This window comes from Eptesicus fuscus, chromosome 23 (assembly GCF_027574615.1).
Source record: "Eptesicus fuscus isolate TK198812 chromosome 23, DD_ASM_mEF_20220401, whole genome shotgun sequence".
Classification (NCBI taxonomy): Eukaryota; Metazoa; Chordata; class Mammalia; order Chiroptera; family Vespertilionidae; genus Eptesicus; species Eptesicus fuscus.
Window position 1 is genome coordinate 4,491,201 of NC_072495.1, and position 18,659 is coordinate 4,509,859.

General features: G+C 46.3%; 1 protein-coding gene and 1 long non-coding RNA gene across 2 annotated transcripts in view; one reads left to right on the forward strand and one right to left on the reverse strand.

Annotated features, from left to right (window-relative positions):
• The first annotated feature begins 129 nt into the window (after window positions 1-129).
• LOC129148059 (uncharacterized) overlaps window positions 130-18,659 on the forward strand; it is a 44,181-nt gene continuing 25,651 nt past the window's right edge. The window contains exons 1-2 of the long non-coding RNA XR_008555244.1: window positions 130-261; window positions 2,480-2,740. This is a non-coding gene — a long non-coding RNA (uncharacterized LOC129148059). The remainder of the gene's footprint in view (window positions 262-2,479; window positions 2,741-18,659) is intronic.
• Window positions 13,488-18,659, reverse strand: part of TMEM233 (transmembrane protein 233) — a 32,347-nt gene continuing 27,175 nt past the window's right edge. The window contains exon 3 of the mRNA XM_008142768.3: window positions 13,488-13,536. Coding sequence (XP_008140990.2) covers window positions 13,530-13,536 — 7 coding nt within the window. The 3' untranslated portion in view covers window positions 13,488-13,529. The remainder of the gene's footprint in view (window positions 13,537-18,659) is intronic.

Consider the following 18,659-nt stretch of genomic DNA (forward strand, 5'->3'; position numbering starts at 1 on the left):
ACTTCCGCTTCCGGTTCTTCCGCTAGCCGGCGGGGCCCACGGGGTGGACACGGCGGGGGCCCGGAAAGCGCGAGGCTAACCCTTACTTCCGCTTCCGGTCGGGATCGCCGCGGTCGTCGGCTCCCTGAGGCGGTCTCTGCGGGCCTCCGAGCGCGCAGTCGCAGTCGACCTTTCCGGCCGGCCCGGCCCCGGGCGCGGCTGCTGAGGGACGGCAGGGGGCGCAGCCGCGCGCCGACTTTCTGGCCCCCCTCCCTGCTAGGGGTGAGTGATTCCATTAGAGATTGGGGATATTTTTGCTCACTTCCAGTTGATTCCACACTCTCCAGCCAAAGGGCTCGTATTAAAGGGAAAAATCTAATTAAGAGACTCCTGAAAGCCCAGTGGTGCGCTGGCTCTCACGCCTTTGAGCGCCTCAGAGTCACCGTGAGTACTAAGCGAGGAAAATGCAGGTTCCCCGGCCCCAGTCCTCAGAAATGATGATTCCTCGAAGCTCTGGAGTGGAGTGTGCATTTTAATAAGTATCCCGGGCTATTCTGGTGCAGGTAGCCTTGCAGCTGTTTGAGTAAAAGGACACACCATAAGATTTCTGGAAATTTCTCACATCTAGTAACCGGGGGTTGTAAAATGTCGGAGCTATTCAGGTGTTGTGTTTAAATTGAATGCACAGCCTTTTGATAGGTAATGTTGCAGTCACTTTGGACACGTCGTTCTGCATAAAGGGCCTTTATTAACGCTTGTCATCCACTGTGGCCAGCGCTTCAGCAAGAAGTGTGTACACATGCGGCACCAAAATATTGTACTCTCAGCGTCAGTCACTGTCATGGTTTCCTTGTTGTGTGTGGGTTTTGCTTTTGTTTTCGCCTGTAAGTATCGCAAAATACTTCCCATTTGCTGGGCCTGGGCATGCATTTTGTCCACTGAACAAGCATTCCTTTAGTACCTACAAAGGGCCAGCCATTTTGCTGGGTAAATTGGAGACACGGGTGATTATGATCTCCTGGAGGGGAATGTGACCATATCTATAAAAACAAACAGCGCACCTTCATTTTGGTGCACGGTTTTGCTTCTAGAAACTTCTACAGAAATCCACGCCTGAAAATTATATGCAAACATGTTCTTTGCAGCATTGTCTCTAATGCCATAATATATTAATTCTGAGATGCACATTTTTTTTAAAATATATTTTATTGATTTTTTTCAGAGAGGAAGGGAGAGGGATAGAGAGTTAGAAACATCGATGGGAGAGAAACATCGATCAGCTGCCTCCTGCACACCCCCCACTGGGGATGTGCCCGCAACCAAGGCACATGCCCCCGACCGGAATCGAACCCGGGACCCTTGAGTCCGCAGGCCGACGCTCTATCCACTGAGCCAAACCGGTTTCGGCTGAGATGCACATTTTAATCTCTATGAAACTGGATACTTCATATAGTCAGTGGAATCTTAGATTTGATGAAATAAGGAAATGAAAAACTGAAAAATGCTGAAAAGTTTGTCAATAGGAGAATGACTAAATGAATTAAATACATTCATTTTATGGACTGCTGAGCAGCCTTTAAAAAGGAGGGAGGATGCCGAAACCGGTTTGGCTCAGTGGATAGAGCGTCGGTCTGCGGACTCAAGGGTCCCGGGTTCGATTCCGGTTAAGGGCATGTGCCTTGGTTGGGGGCACATCCCCAGTGGGGGGTGTGCAGGAGGCGGCTGATCGATGTCTCTCTCTCATCGATGTTTCTGGCTCTCTGTCCCTCTCTCTTCCTCTCTGTAAAAAATCAATAAAATATATTAAAAAAAAAAAAAAAAAAAAAAAAAGGAGGGAGGAGAAGCCCACAGGTAACAATGGAGAAGTGTCTGTGACGTTCCAGATCCCCAAAGCAGATGGCAGAACAGTGGAGGTTAAGAGCTGAGCTCTGAAGTCAGCCTGCCCGGGTTCAGATTCTGGCTTTACCACCTAGTAACTGTCACCTTGGTTTTCTCTTTTGTAAAACAGGGAACAAAAATAACACTTCCCTTGTAGGCTTGTTCTGTGAACTAATTGAGGACATGCACAAAAAGTGCCTAGCAATAGCACCTGACTCTTAGTAAACCTTTAATAAACATTAGCACTTTTACTGGCATCATTAGGTTTGCAAATGGAAGGTTCTGGAAAGATATACAACAGGCTATTAATATGGTCTTCTCCGGGAATAGGAGTGGGATTGAAAAAAGGAGCAGATAGAAAGAGGACTTTCAGCTCTTTAGTTTATTGTTTGAAATTTTCTCTACTTCAAGGATATACTTTTGTCATTTAAAAAGGATTTTTAAAAGACAAAATAAACAAGACATGGTTCCAGCCCCAAAGGCATCCATAGAGTAGAGGTGGAAACAGGCTCACAGAAAGGCAGTAGTACAGGAGGCCAGGGCTGCTCCAGAGCCCAGGAGGGACTCAGCCAGGCTAGCGGGTTCCCAGCGTCACTGGTTGAGCTGTTTTTCTTGCTCACAGGAGTCAGTGAGGAAGCCTCGGGCATGAAGACGGTGCGCTTTGGGTTCTCCCCAAAACAACTTGCGAGATAAGGAAGAACACGTGGGGCGTGGACCCCTAATCTGGCTATGCAGTCGCTCGTGCATGGGGAACGTTTCAAGACTTCTGCTCTGGCTCAGATACAACAAGTGGTGTCTGTGGCGTTCATCCAGTGAGACAGCCCGGTACCCGGGGCCGTGCAGGTGTGCCCGGGCAGGGCTGCCTACCTGAGGAGACAGGTAGGTCCTGAGATCCCACCTGCCGGGAGGAATGGGCACCTTTTCCTAATTTGTACGAAGACGCCACGAGGGCTACCAGTGGCCCTCACCTTGATTTAAAATAGCACATTGGGCTGTCCTAGGAGAAGTGGTAGAGGTGTATAGCTTATCCTTTCTCCAGTTCACTTTATGCGAGCTGTCTTGCAGGATGACCCCTCCACCCGGACACAGGTCACCCAGCCCATCAGAGCCTGGGTTCATGACGCTTGTTCTGGTTAACGTTTAATTTTTGAGAGGCTTCAGTTTTCTAACTCATTTCTCTATCAGTACCCATGTATGGCATAACTACTACCTGCCAGGCACTGTGGTAGACCTGGCGACTGAATGGTGGGCAAAACAGACCCAGGCCCTGTGCTCTTAGCGCTGATGATCCAGCCGGAGAGAGACACATTAATCAGACAACCATCCAACAGTCATCTGTGACAACATGACCTAGTTAGGAGGTCAGGGAAGGCTTCTTGGAGGAAGAGACAATTAAGTTGAGATTTGAAGACCGTAGGTGTTAACAGTGAAATTTGTTTATCAAGCCCTGTTATGCACCTGGCATTGTGCTTGATCTATCAACTTGTAATCTCCCCAAGAGTCCTGTGAGAGATGTTATTTTATTTTTATATTTTTGTTAATCCTCACCCGAGGATACTTTTCCATTGATTTCTAGGGAGAGTGGAAGAGAGAGGGAAAGACAGGAAGAGACATCGATGTGAGAGAAACACATTGATTGGTTGCTTCCTGCGCAAGCCCCGACCAGGGCCTGGGCCGGAGAGGAACCTGCAACCAAGGTACATGCCCCCGACTGGAATCCAACCCGGGACCCTTTGGTCTACAAGCTGACGCTCTATCCACTGAGCCAAACTGGTAGGGCGAGAGCTACTATTATTATCACTTGTATCTTATAGATGAAGAAACTGAAGCTCAGAGAGGTGAAGTCATTAGTTCAAGGTCACACAGCTGGGAAGTCATGGAACTAGTATTCGAATGCAGGCAGCTAGCTGATTTAGAAATGTAGGCATCGTGGACAGATCATTGGGGAAGGGGTGAGGTGAGATTATTTGGGGTAGGCCAATGGGTGAGGCTGATTAAGATTATAAATATAAAGATGGAATGGTCACTCAGTGAAGGAGATCAAACCAGGTATTTTTGTTTTAAAATCTATTGAGTTTTATAACTTATGGGCTCATGTTTCTGATTGTTACCAAACTAATTAAAAATTGAAAGTTTGAGGTCATGAATTGTTTGGTGTAAGATACTAACTCAAGAAGGTGGGATCATTCATTAAATAGTGAATAAGGCCCTAGGTTTGGCTCAGTGGATAGAGTGGGCCTGTGGACTGAAGAGTCTCGGGTTCGATTCTGGTCAAGGGCGCATACCTCGGTTGCAGGCTCCTTCCTGGCCCGGGCCCTGGTCGGGGCTTGTGGAGGAGGCAACCAATTGATGTGTTTTTCTTACATCAATATTTCTCTCTGTCTTTCCCTCTCTCTAAAAAAATCAGTGGAAAAATATCCTTGGGTGAGGATTAAAAAAAAACAGTAAATAAGGTTAATACCAATGATTGTGATCATGGCAGGCAATGTCCTCAGCACCCCCTAGGTGGCAGTAAAGAGCAATGAGAGATATGCTCCCCCCCCCCCTCGCCGCCCCACCCCCTCCCAAAAAAAATTAACTGTCTGTGTTTATAGGTGTGAATGAACCTGGTAAAAACTTCAAGTAGTATATAGGAGGTATTGAATTTAAAAAAAAAAACCCACAACCCTTAAAGTTTCCCTCACATCTCATTCAAATCTCTCCTTTTCCCCCAAATGAACTGTTGAGAGTTTCTTGTTTATTTTTTTGGGGGGGCATCATTGGTTATAATGGTATAACTTTTTCCATAAAAAGTATTTGCTTATATATCTCTCTCTCCTTTAAGAAATTCCCATCCCCCTGAGTATATATTTCTATGTCAGCACATACAGATCGCCCTCACTTTTTAAATGGCTGCAGATTCCATAACAGGAATAGTTAATATTTATAGAGTGCTTACTGTATACCTGCACTGTCCTAAACACTGTCCTAGTTTTAACCCCCTTAATCCTCACAGAGTCCTAAGAGGGGCATTGTGTTATTATTTCTACTTTTCATATGAGAAAACTAAGGGATAGTGGCTATGGGACTTGCCCAGCGTCACGAAGCTAGTAAGTGGTGGAGCCAGCATTTGGGGGCAGGAAATTCAACCCCCGCGTCTACACTCTGAACTACTATGTTAAACTCCAGGAGCAGAGATGTACCATATTTGACTTAGATCTGTGCTTTTGTGATATTCTTTAAAAATTATTTATCTTTTTACAATTGAGCTAAAATATATTGTTGTAAAATATACCTGGGGTTTTGGTTGTATTCATGTATGGTAAGGCCACGGAAAAGATAGTTGATTACTCTCAGTTCCCAGGGGGAGGGGGAAACGCAGGGCCACAGGAGAGAACCCTGAGTTGGTCGCAGGCGGAGAGAGTGAGGGGAAAGCGTGTTGTAACCGCCATTATCATGGTTTCTGAGAACGGGATCCGGGGAAGGCAAGGGAAGCAGTTGAGCAGGTTTGGGATTGTTTAGTCTGAATAATTTTGGTGGCTCTGGGCTCTAGGGGTGGTCTCTAGTTGTCTGGTCCCTGGCCCTAGGATGATTAGGATAGAGGACTGGTTGGTTTGCATAGTCCATACAACTCATTTACTATCCCTAGAAGTTAGTTAACCTTCGGAGGGGCAGTCTCTCCCTGTCCCTGAGGCCCTAAGATGTCAAAGCATCATAAAGTGTAGAAAATTCAAAACATGAACAATACATGTACGTAACATAAAATTTACCACCGTAACCATTGTCAAATGTACACTTCAGTGCCATTAAATACATTCACGCTCTGGTGCACCCTCACCCCGTCCACCTCAAGAACTGTCCCATCTTCCAAACTGACACTTGATGCCGGTTAAATGGCAGCTCCCTGGGCCTCCGGACGCCCTGGCACGTGCCATTCCACTCTCTGTCTCTGCGAATTTAGCTACTCTGGGTGCCTCATAGGAGTGGGATCACAGCATCTGTCCTGTGTCTGGCTTATTGCACCCAGCATAATGCCCTCAAGGCTCACGCACGTTGTAGCGCATGTCAGAACTTCCCTCCTTTTTAAGGCTGAATAATATTCCATGGTGTGTATGCACTACATTTTGTTTACCTGCTCATCCATTGATGGACACCTGGGCTGTGTCCACCTTTTGGTTATTGTAAATAATGTCGCTATGAACATGTTGTACAAGTATCTTTTTGAGTCCTGCTTTTCGGTATATATCCAGAACTGGAATTGCATAGGATGATTCTATGTTTAATTTTTTGAGAGAGAGAAAGCGGTGGTGGTGGGGGGGAGAGAGAAAAAAAAACCAGAAACATTGATATGAGACAAATATCAATAGAGCCCCAGCTGGTTTGGCTCAGTGGATAAAGCGTTGGCCTCCTGACTAAAGGGTCCCAGATTCGATTCCGGCAAAGAGCACATGCCTGGGTTTTGGGCATGATCCCCAGTAGGGGCGTGCAGGAGGCAGCCGATCAATGATTCTCTCTCATCATGGATGTTTTTATCTCTTCCTTCCTCTCTGATATAAATAAAAAAGATAAAATATCAATAGACTGCCTCTGACACCCCCCCCCCCCAACGGGGGATTGAACCTGCAACCCAGGTATGTGATTGTTTTTTCTTCTGTGGATATCAAGTATTGTACAGAGAAAATAAACTTTAGACATAGAGTTGAGACCTTATGTGTCTGACAAGATTCCAAACAGAAAATGTGTTGTAGTTAATGCAAATCTGTCCCACACAAATTTATGTTAAGCTTGAAACTAATTAGGGAAAATGGGAAAGAAATAGGAAGGTAAGACTTTTAATTCTTTTTTTTTTTTTTTTGTAAAAGAAAGTAGTGGTGTTATTTTTTTCTCAGGTATGAACTAGACCATGAGTGTCAGTTTATGATTTATGGGAGTTAGTCGAATGTAGTGATTAAGAAAATGGATTTTAGAATCAAACTGCCTGGGCTCAAATCTTAACACTGTGTAGTTGGGTGACCTTGAATGAGTAATTGAACTTCTCTGTACCTCAGTTTCCTCAGAGGAAAAGATGAATTAATAGTAGTGTTTAGATCTAGGTTGTTAATGACAGTTGAGTGAAAGTACATTTTAAAGGCTTAGCACAATACTTAGCAGATAGCAAACCATATATTTGCCATAGTATTATTTTTATAGTTACCTACTTTTAAAAAAATGATTAAGCATTTTGAGGAGGGGGCAAAATAGCTAAGTTTAGAATTGCAGAATATAGAGATTTAAGAATAAGCCCCACTGAGCCAGCCTTTGTCTTCCACAGTCACTGGGAATTTTACTATCTTATTCACCTTTGGTGTTTCTAAAGAACAGAGATGAGAATAATTGTGCCTACCTTGCTTTTGAGAATTTTAAGGCCAGAACTAAGTCTTAGAGTGAGCTAGCCTGGAAATCAGCCAAAAATCTTTCAAAAGCAACTGACTGTACTTTAGTGCTTTGAACTAGTGACTACTGGCAGGTTCTGCCCTGGGTGGGAGTCGAGGCCCTGGAGCCAGCCTACCCAGGTTCAAATCCTGCATCTTACCACTTCCTAGTTATGGCTCTTGGCCAGTGTCTTAACCTTCCCGTACCTCAGTTTCCCCGTTTATCAAAAGTGGACAACAAATAGTAGCTTAGTCAGTTGGTTCTTGCAAAGATTAAATGGCACAAGTGCTTAGAACAGTGCCGGGCACACTATAATCTCTTAAAGCATTATCTCCGTTTCCGTTTTCCTTTAAAGGTTACTCCAGAAACTGTTGCTTCTTTTCTCTATCAAAGTTGTGCGATTTCCCACCAGCTTGTTTCTGGATCCCGTTACACAAACAAAGGATTATAAAAAGCAAAGAAATCTGCTCTTCCTCAAAGGGCCACCCTACAGTGCTTTTCTCTCGCTTCCACTAGGGGTCAGCCCAGCCCCAGAGGAAGCCCTGGGGAAAGGCCACCCACACAAGTAGGGCTTTATTTGGATCCATATCTTCTTGAAATAACTTTTGGGTGTTACATGCATTTTCATGATTTCCTTTTTCTAAACCATCACGATAAAAGTGATAACAAAATAAGTGAGAATGTTTTGAATCAGGACTTCGAACCAAGTCCTTGGTTAATCACATCTTACTTCAAAAATCAGGTTTAAAGCTGCCAAATCAGAATGTAAAAATAAGGCCCAGGCGATGAAGCAATATTTGGTTCTGTTCTCTTTTACCATCTCTCCCTGCTTTTACACCCTTACTCATTATATATTTACTCATTCTGACAGTCAACAAGTAATGACTGGAAACCTATATGCCAGGCACCAGGTGTGCAGAGGTGAAAGACGTGGACATGACTCCTGTTCTCAGAGGGGCTGATCGAGTGCTGGGGTGGACAGATAGGAAGTGACCATTACACAATTGACTACTGTTTCTCATTCCCATTGTGGGGAGCCCTTGAAGTAAACAACAGGGCTGTGTGAGCATGCAGAAAGGAGACCCTACATCCTGAAGAGCTGGCATGTCAGAGAAGAAGAGGCAAAGGTGTGGACGTTAGCTAGAGGGAGGGCATATGGGAGAAGTGCCTTTTACTCATTCAAGAAGTATGTGAGAGCATCTGCCATGTGCTACATCCTTTTCTAGGTGCAGAGGATATAAGACAGGGTGACTGGATGGCGAGGGATTAGGGGTGGGGTGGCTGCCTTAGGTGAGAAGCTGAGACCTGGAGGAAGAGGAAGAGCCAGCTAACTGAAAATCCAGGGAACTGCCTGGGCAGAGGAACTCGCACTGTGTGCATTAAGCTTGCTGAGGCAGGAACGATCTTGGCATGTTTGGGGAACAGCAGGAAGGCCAGTGTGGGTACAGCAGAGTGAGGGAGGGGGAATGGTAGGAGGTGAGTTCTGAGAGGCAGCCAGGGGTCTCATCACCTAGGGCTTTGCGGGCCTTGGTTAAACGTTAGGGTTTTCATTGGGTGGGTGGGTGGGGTTTTAGCAGGGGAATGACATGGTTCCCTTTAGGTTTTGAGATCAGCAGGGCTGTGTGTGAGTGCTGTTGAGGAATGAATGTGAAAGCAGGATGTGTAGGCGGAATAATGGTCCTCCAAAGACATCCTGTACTAAATCCCTGGAACCTGTGAATAATTTAGGTTACAAGGCAAGCGGGGGGCGGGGGGGGGGAGGGGGGTTAAGGTAGCAAATGGGATTAAGGTTGTTAATCAGCTGCCTTTAAAATAAGGTGATTATTCTGGATTGGGGAGAGGGGAGGAATGTAATCACAAGGGTCCTTAAATCAGAAAGAGGGAGACACAGGAGTCAGAACCAGAGAGATCTGATGTGAGAAAGAGTACAGCGGCCATTGCTGACTGAAGATGGAGGGAGGCCACAGCCAAGGAGTGTGGGCTGCTCTAGAAGATGGAAAAGGCAAGAAAACGGATTCTCCTTTAAGAGCCTCCAGAAAGGAATGCAACCCTGCCGGCATCTGGATTTTGGCCCAGTGAGACCCATTTCAGACCTCTGACCTCCCAGCCTGTAAGACAATAAGTGTGGGCTGTTTTCAAGTCACTAAGTTTGTAGTATTACAGCATCAGTCAGAAACGAATGGGCAGGGAGACCTAGGAGAAGGCTATGTGATTGTTTGGATGAACTTCGGCGCTGGCTCAGGAAATGTTGTATTTACCTTGCCGACAAGGTGCTGGTGTGTGGGTTAGGTCCTCTTTCCTGCCGGTCATCAGCCATGTGTTCCCTCCGCAGAGGCAGGATTTGGCCTTTCTCGAGTTCCTGTCTGTACACTCACTCGGAAGCACAGCTCGTCCCCATACACAGGATTCCATGTCACCTGGCCAATCAGCAGTGCCAGGAGCAGACAGCTTTGGAAAACTAGACGCCAGAGCACCTCGGTGAACAGTGTGTGAGTGTGAAGTGGGCGGGTGTACACTCGGACGGGAGAGGGGTGAACACTGTGACTGGACCGCCGCAGACTGGATCTGGCCACTCTTCCGGGCCTTAGAGCAGGTGCCAGGAGACACTCAGATGCCTGACACCAAGCATGCACAGGGCCACTCTGCAGCCCCTCTCCTGACCTGAGATAAACAAATCTCTGTGGGAACAAATCACACTAGGAAATAAGTCAGTCTCTATTGAAAAGGGGATGCCTTCTTTCTGAGGCTTCTCCAGGGATGATGGGTGGTCCTTATGCCTCTCTTTGTATTTGTCAAAAATCACAATTCAGAGTATTTGGTTTAGAGACCTATTTTTATAGGGTAATTCTCCAGACTCAACTATGCAACATTCAGGAGTATTTTTGAAGGGTTGGTAGTAACTAATGAATGTGGACGCTGTCTTAAAATAATATATATTTTTTTGTAGTCAGTGACCCAAAACTGTTTCTTATATTTAGAAGCCTGGGTCTAGGGTTACGTATCAAGATACAGGCCTAACACTGTTTTGCTGAATGCAGCTGTCCCGGTGTCAGCCAAAGATAATTTGCTGATACAGGAGCTGAGGCCAGCGATTTTGTGTCTGCATCTGCTTCTGCCCATAACTTGTGGGCGAAGACAGGGCAGCATCCAGAGCAGTGTCAGCCTTAGCAATCATGGAGTGGTGGGACAGGGACATTCGCCCCCGAGGCTTCCCCTCTGGGGACCAGCCAGTCCTCCCTCCTGCAAAGTGACTGCAAGACTCCGTTCCTGCCTCTGTCTTCGCTCAAGTTTCTTTCTAATTGTGTGGGTGCCTGTTCCCCTGCTCCACGCAAGCCCTTCCAGGGTTCTCTCTTGATCATTTCGGCATCTCCAAAGCCGAGCCCCGTCTCTGTGGTCGGACGGGTGCTCTGTAAATAATGATTGCGTGAGGAAATGGATGAGGTGGCAACCGAGTGGAGAAACTGTTTGAAAAGTGATGAGGTTACTTTTGTCCTGCGTGTGGTAGGCAGAGGGAGAAGCAGCAAGCTTAGTGCACAGTGGTTTTTGTTCTGTTCTTTTCTGCTCAGCATCAGACTCTCCTTCTGGTAACACACCCTCAGTCCACAAGGTTTGGGGTGAGCTGACCTCACCCTGAGTTCCACTGGCTGGATTGTGCTCCAGGCCAGCGAACGGGGGAGCCACGCACCCCTGGCCACGGCAGCAGCTTGTGTGGGAAGCACGGCTGCACCTGCTTGCTGATGGCTGCTGTCCACTCTGACGGGTTGGTTCCAGTTCCGAATCAGTTGTGCATTATTTCGAATTGAACTTTTTTCTTCCTTTGTAGTTATTAGGGAAGAGACACAGATAGAGTGAAGTTCTTAATAAAGGCTGAGCACCTAGACCCAGCCATGCTTGACGCTATCCCTGGAATTTGCAGTTATATGAGGCAGTAAACTCTACTCTTTGCTCTAGCTTTTTTTGTCACTGGCTGCTGAAAGAGTGCCCTGGCTGGTGCGCTTGGTCAATTCTTTTTCTGTCTGTGCTTTCTGGAGTGGAGCAGGGGCATCGAGCCTTGCGGAGGCCCCGGAGAAGACCATCACCCCGCTTTGTCACTATGAAAACTCTGCCAGGCCGGGGGGCCCAGCAAAAATCAGACCCCCCTCTCGATCCCAGGGAGCTCTCTCAGTGACTTTATTGGATCCCCATTTTCAATGCCTCCTAGAAGGGCATTTCAGGCCATAAGTAGTTCCGAGTTGATACCTGTTTGGCCCACCCCTGGCCTCTCTGCGGTCTTCCCTACAGACTGAGGCTGCTATCCATGAGCCCATTCTGGTTACGGGAGTCTCTAAAAGGTTGAGAACCCCAAGAAAACACCATTTACACACTGAGGTAAACAGGCTTACTTAAAACCGTTTTTATTCTGCCTCTCAGCAACACTTTGCATTTGATTTGGGTAAAAGATCAGGGAGCCAAACACAAACAAACAAAAACCACGATGTCAGAAACAGAAATGAGGATCCAATCTCCTGGAATGGCGCTCAGATCTCCGTGTGCTGAGGCTTCATGACCCTGATCCAGTGTCCTCCTGGGACAAGTGCTGGCTCATGGTGGACACCTGGGCGAAGTGACAGGCGGAATCCGATGTCCGTCAAAGTCTATCTTTTGCAAGGGTCCAGGATTTTAGCAATGCCTGAGAGTCACAATAATCTAGGAACAACACTTAGAATTTCCCTCCAGGGGCATTCGCCTACTATGCCAATTCATTCTCATAACAACACTGAGGTACGTAGGCAGGTGTTATCCCCGTTTTTCCAGGAGAAGAAATTTCACAGAGAGGCGGAGAAACTTGCCTAACATCAATTTGCATAGTCAGCCAGGCACACACATGGAACCCACGTGTTTTGACTCAGCCTCATTTTCATTCACTTAGAATAAGCTGCCTTTTCTCTTAGGAAAGGAAGTTCATTATCACTGTGTCTCCAATATTAGTTCTTGAACTCATTTTTGCCATATGTACATGTCACCTGTTGTGTTAATCACTAGATATTTGCTGAGTCCACTTATTTTTTCAAGTAAATTTATTTTAACAGAAATGATATATCAAATCCCTAAGAGGAAGTCCTAAATGGAAGGTAATTAATAAATGCAAATGACCACAACACCATGTATTAAGTTCTATCTTGACAGAAGACTTTGAACCTGAGACCTGCTCTTTCTTTCCTGAGACAGGAAAGGAGCCAACGTTTCAGAAAGGTTGTAAGGACCCATGAGCCCTAAACAGAGATTGAAAAAGAATAGAAAGGGGAAGTGCTCTCTGTGATTCGGCGGCATTTACTGTTGCGTCTATAAATGACTTAAAAATTGTGGACCACCAGTGGTATGCCTCGCACTCTGTGGAACACGGGGTTAGCGTGTTCTGGCAGGCGGAATAATGGTGCCATCAAACCGGTACAATCACACCTAAAGGGCTTACATTTGACAGAAAAGAAATACAATGGTTGGCATTTCCATGTGGCATCCAGGAAAATCAAAGATCTTGCCTGAGACTTGCAAAAAACAAACACCCCCCCCCCCCCACACACACATACAAAACAAACAAACAAAAAGACAGAGAGTTTGGAAAAAAAGCACATTCCATAAACATAGCCAGTTTATTCCCAAGACTGGGATGGGGAAGGTGCTCATGTACCTGGAATTGTACGTTCTCATCTGTTGGGGTGGAGAGTGAGGTCCAGGTCAAGTTGACAGCGGTGGATGCAAGCAAGAAAGGGGGCCTTTAGGAAAACCGGGCCAAGACCAAAGGCCAGAGGCTCCTGTGTTTGTGTCTTTGATGAGGGAGGAGCTACTGAAGATTGAAGCGAAGCTACCACAGGTAAAAACAAAAGGAAAAAATGCACACACTCAGCTCTATTAGACAACGGTAAACATGCTGCAAATGTTTGTACTTGACATTGCAAATACCATCATCCATTGCTCTTCCTAGAACTCCCTCCACCTTTCCGAAAAGTAATGGGATTTCCTGAGGCTCATCTCTGGAGAAGAGGAATGGATACAATGGCTTTTGCTAAACTGAAACAGTGAGACTTGATTAAAAAAATAAAAATCAATGGCTGGCAGATCTGGCTGTGCTGCTTGGTTTTCCTACATTTTGGACTTTACAGTTCATTTGCCAGGGACCTGCCTCTGGAGAGTCCTGGAGGAAAAGATCTCACAGTCGGAAGTCAGGATCCATTCCTCAGAAACTCCTCTGGGGTGTGTGTGGATGAGGTCCAACCTCCATGCGTGGGGCGACTGCCGGCTGCTCAGGCTCTGTGTGGTGCAAACAGACAGAGTGAGAAGGAGAGAAAGACAGCTGGACCAGCCTTCTCGCCCAGGGCGTCCTTTTAGCATGGCGATTACTCTGATTAAACAAGTGCTGACGTGGACTAGCAGAACTGCATGCTTTGGAGTCTGAGCACCTTAGAGAAACAGATTGTGTTTGGAAACGTATTTTATTTTACCCGGGGCTCACGCAAAACCCCCCAAAAACAACCCTAAATGATACAGATGCAGCAAAATGCCTTGTGAGCATTTCTGAATCTCATTCTCCTTAAGGGCTACTAGCACTGTTAGCATTTGGCATGCTGCTTCCAGAAATTTTTCTCTGCATTAAACCCATAAATATGCACTTAGAAATTCATCTTGTGGATGTGTTTACATAAATGGGATCATGTCATGTCTGTGTGTATAACTCATTCATTTATCCAGTCACTGTTTACAGCCGGCAGTGCTCTAGGCGCTGCTATAATACCACCAACAGCTACCGAGTGAGGACCTGGGCCCCGCACTGTGCTTTACACAGTTTAATCTTCACAGCCCTATGAGATAGGCACTGTTTTTGTTTTTAAATATACTTTTATTGATTTCAGAGAGGAAGGGAAAGAAAGAGAGAGAGAGAAACATCAATGATGAAAGAGAATCATTGATTGGCTGCCTCCTGCACACCTCACACTGGGGATCGAGCCTGCAAATCGGGCATGTACCTTGACCAGGAATGGAACCGTGACCACCTGGTTCATAGGTTGATGCTTAACCACTAAGCCATGCTGGCTGGACGATGGCACTGTTTTATCCCCATTTCATAGATGAGAGAACTGAGGCACAGATTGGTTAAAAGGGCACATGGCTACTTCGAGGCAGCACCTGGACTTAAACCCCAACAGTCTACCTTCAAAGTAAGCACCCAGAAGTGTTATGTTCTATTATTACAGGCAATGACGGGAATGAGAATGTTCCTGGAGTTTTCATTTCAGCAGGAGGAAACACCATAAAAACATATATCTCTATACATAAAAGCCTAAGCAACCGAACAACCTAACGACCGGTCGACCGGTTGCTATGACGTGCACTGACCACCAGGGGGCAGACGCTCAGTGCAGGAGTTTCCCCCTGGTGGTCAGTGTGCTCCCACAGTGAAAGTGCTGCTTAGCTGACCAATGGACGCCAGACTCCAGGCTCATGGCTGGTGAGCGCAGCTGTGGCTGTGCGAGCCTCTTCCGCCTCTGCGGCAGTGCTACTGAGTGGAGGCTGTGGTAGGCGCAGTGGGGCCAGGATGAGCGGGAGTGGTGCCCGGCCTGGACTTGGGCTCCTCCCCAGCCGCCTGCTGCTTTCCACACTACTACACCCCTTAGGGGATGTTGGACTGCTGGTTCCGGCAGTCCGACATCCCTTTAGGAATCCCAGAGTGTGAGAGGGCGCAGGCCAGGCTGAGGGGCCCCACCGGTGCATGAATCCGTGCACCAGGCCTCTAGTGACTATGTATTGGTACATAAATACATCTGAAATAGTATAGTAAACATATAAATATATAAGTAAATGTGTACATATAATTTCTGAGGGGGTGATACTAGGAAGAAAGGTAAAGTTGGACAAGGGGACAGAGAGAAGGGTGGGCTGTGGGCACTGTTTTAGCAAAGTTGGTCAGGGCTACCCTCTCTGCTAAGGTAACATATGAGCAAGTATCTGAAAAAAAGATGGGAACAAGCCATGTGGATTTCAGGAGGAAGGAAATCATAGGCAGAGGGATCAGCAAGTGCAAAGGCCCTGTGGCAGGAGCATATTTGTGTTGCTCCACCAAGACGGGAATTCGATGTTGCTGAAGTGGAGGGGTGAGAGGAGAGTGCTGGGAAGGAGAGCATGTGGGGCCTTATAAAGCCAAGCAAGGGAGATTTCCATGTCTGAATTGTAGGGTGTATTCTATCCTACAGATAAACCCACTGCCTCTGTAACCATTTCCCACTGATGGACATTAGGTTGCTTCAGGGTTTCAACTATATCAAACACAGCTGCAATGAACATGGTTGGTTCTCACCCTGGCTGCACATTAGAATAACCCCGAGGGCCCTGACACTTACCAGTGTCCAGCCCTGTCCCTGGAGATTCTCATCTAACTGGTCCAGGGAAGGCTCTGGGCGTTGGTATTTTTTAAAGCTCCCCAGAAGGTCCTAATGTGTGGCTAAGCGAAAAGAACATGCCTTTTTGTGCACCTGTCTCTCGGGTGGATACTGAGAAGTAGAATTGCTGGGTGGGAGAGCACTTGGGTTTTAAAGTTGAATAGATACACCCAAATGGACCTCCCAAAGCCTGTCCCCGCTCACTCTTCCACCGACAGTGGAGTATCCAGTTCTTCACGCTCTCACTAACCTTGATGTTATCTGTCTTGTTAATTGCTTCAATCTGGCAGACAAAGGAAATAGAGTATCTATTGTTGCTTTAGCGTGTGTTTCCCTGGTTACCAGTGAGGTTGAACATCTTTTTCATGTTTATTCTGATTTCTTTGTCCATGTCCTCCCGTTTACATCCCTTTCAAAGCAAAAATCTTTCCATTGTTAGTGATGATTTGTCTTTACCTCAATTTATCTATACCAACAAAGAAAGGCCCTTCTGACCTTCTGGAAATAGTTAACGTTCCCCATTTTTCATCACGGAATCACAGCAGTTCTCTGAAGATATATCTGTGCAAAACAACTCGCAGAAAGCCTTACTCCAGCCAGTAGCATAGGAAAAAAGATGAATTTGCTTTTGTGGTTTTTCAAAAAGGTCAACTTCTTATGCACCTTCATATATATGCTTACTTCCAATCCTAATGCAGTTAGGAAAGGACTCATTCCAGACTGTTCATAAGAAAGAAGCGTTATCAGTGCAGAATGGGTTACTGTCTGCTAATTCTGTGCCTGCCGATGGGAGGCAGGTATCCTTGTTTAGAAGTCAAGTTCTTCCTTAACAGAAACCTTGGCTCACGAAGGCTCTTCTTTCTAAGAATGACAAGCATTTCTGACACAGAGTGGGGCGTGCCTGGCTCTCGAGACACCTACAAGACCACCAGAGGTGTAAGTTCAGTGGAATTGCATTACATGGGTTTAACTTATGGCATACCAACGGTTCATATTGCTCCGGAAGACAGAAGCCACTGCTTAAATGGAGCTGGAGATTCTGACCACCCCCTGGCTCAGTGCTCACGAAGGTGGACGGGGACATGACTCCTGTGCCTTCAGTGCCAGCGCGGGGAGTGGTCCCAGTGATGCTCAACCCAAGTGACATCATCTCTTCCAGCCCTGGAGGAAACACTGGCTCTGAGAGACTGATCAGGACATGGTGTGTGAGACTCTGACAGGGTGCCCCCTCTGGTGGCTTCCAAGATCAACTCTGATTATAAAAGCTCACCTTGTGCCCTGACGTTATAACCTAGCCCCTGCGTGAGATGAAGCTCCACCACGTGTCATTTGTCATCCTTGTGGTAGACAACACCTGTCGCCCTCACACCCAAGCTTTGTCACGGTCAGCTGGTTTTGCCGCTAAGGAAGTTCCACTGAATATCAGGTATGTGACCATGAGCCTGACCACGAGGAGAGAAAGAAGAGGAAACTTGGGAAGTGGGTACACGTTCTGGAGAGGACAGGAAGCTTCTACCAGGAATCTTAGGAATGTAAAAATGTCCTGTTTTGCCTGGCCGGTGTGGCTCAGTGGTTGAGCATCGACCCATGAACCAAGAGGTCACCAGTTCGATTCCCGGTCAGGGCACATGCCGGGGTTGCAGGCTCAGTTCTCGGTAGGAGGAATGTAGGAGGCAGCTGATTGATGGTGTTTCTATCTCTATAGCCCTCTCCCTTCCTCTCTCTCTCTCTAAAAAAATCAATAAAAACATATTAAAAAACATTAAAAAAAATTTCCTGTTTTGGCCAGGCCAGCATGGCTCAGGGATTGAGCGTTGACCTATGAACCAGGAGGTCATGGTTAGATTCCCGATCAGGGCACATAACCCAGGTTGTGGGCTCAACCTCCAGGGGGGAGTGCAGGAGGCAGCCAATCAGTGCTTCTCTCTCATCATTGATGTTTCTATTTCTCCTTCTCCTTCCTCTCTGAAATCAATAAAGATATGTTAAAAATAAAATAAAATATCCTGTTTTGTGGCATATGTCCATGCAGGAAAAGCCCTAGAATAATGATCTTACAACTTTAGAATACCTAGAACTATTTTGGGGGGGTGATGTGCTTGTGATAATGTACATTTCAGGGCTGCCCAGGGTCTTGATCGGGGCCCAGCAATCTGCATTTCCCAAAGCATTCCAGCTGAATCTGTTGCAGGTGGCTCTGAGGCTTTGAGAAACATGATTGGAATAACCCAACCTTGCTTTAATCCTCAAGGCATCAGCAGAAAGTCAAAGCCTGCAGACATGTGACTGTGGCCAGGGACTTGAACGATTAGGATTGATAAATAGCTGTCTGCAGTATTTAAATGCTTCACCTCTGCGTCTTTCCACTTTCCCTAGCAGCCTGAGAGCAAGGGATTGTATGACTTTGAGAGATTGCAAGTTTCTGATTCCAGTTGGAAAACTTGCAACATGAAGGTCTGATTTCTATGAATGACAAACAAGCATTTTTAATGCACAGTGTGGCGTTCCTGGCTGTCTTTTGTCAGCACAGCGCTCTGTCAAAAACAGTTGAATATTTCAGTTCAGTGATTCCCAGCTCTGACGGATCTGATGCCACAAAACTGTCTTACCTTGCTCCACAAACACCACGTGGCTTACAGAGGTACCCTGTAAAATCAGGATGGGGAGACCTTTTTATGAGTTTGGGTAAAGGCTATGCTGACCCGAGTCTATTCCAGAGAATAAACTACATTGGGGTTTTGATCATTTGGGGGGAGAAAAGATTGGTTACAGTTTTCTTGATAAAGATAAAACAATTTTTTTTAAAAGGCAGGGACTTTGAGATTAGTTACAGTTTTATTGATAATGGATACAGAATAATTTTTTAAAAGGCAGGACTGCACCATTTAAAAAAAGGCAATTGCCTTCTTCAGACAGTTTATAAAGGAAACTTGGAGAACTCATATATTCAAGGCTCTTTGTCTTGTCTCTGGGCTGGTCAGCCATAACGTGGGGTTTTCC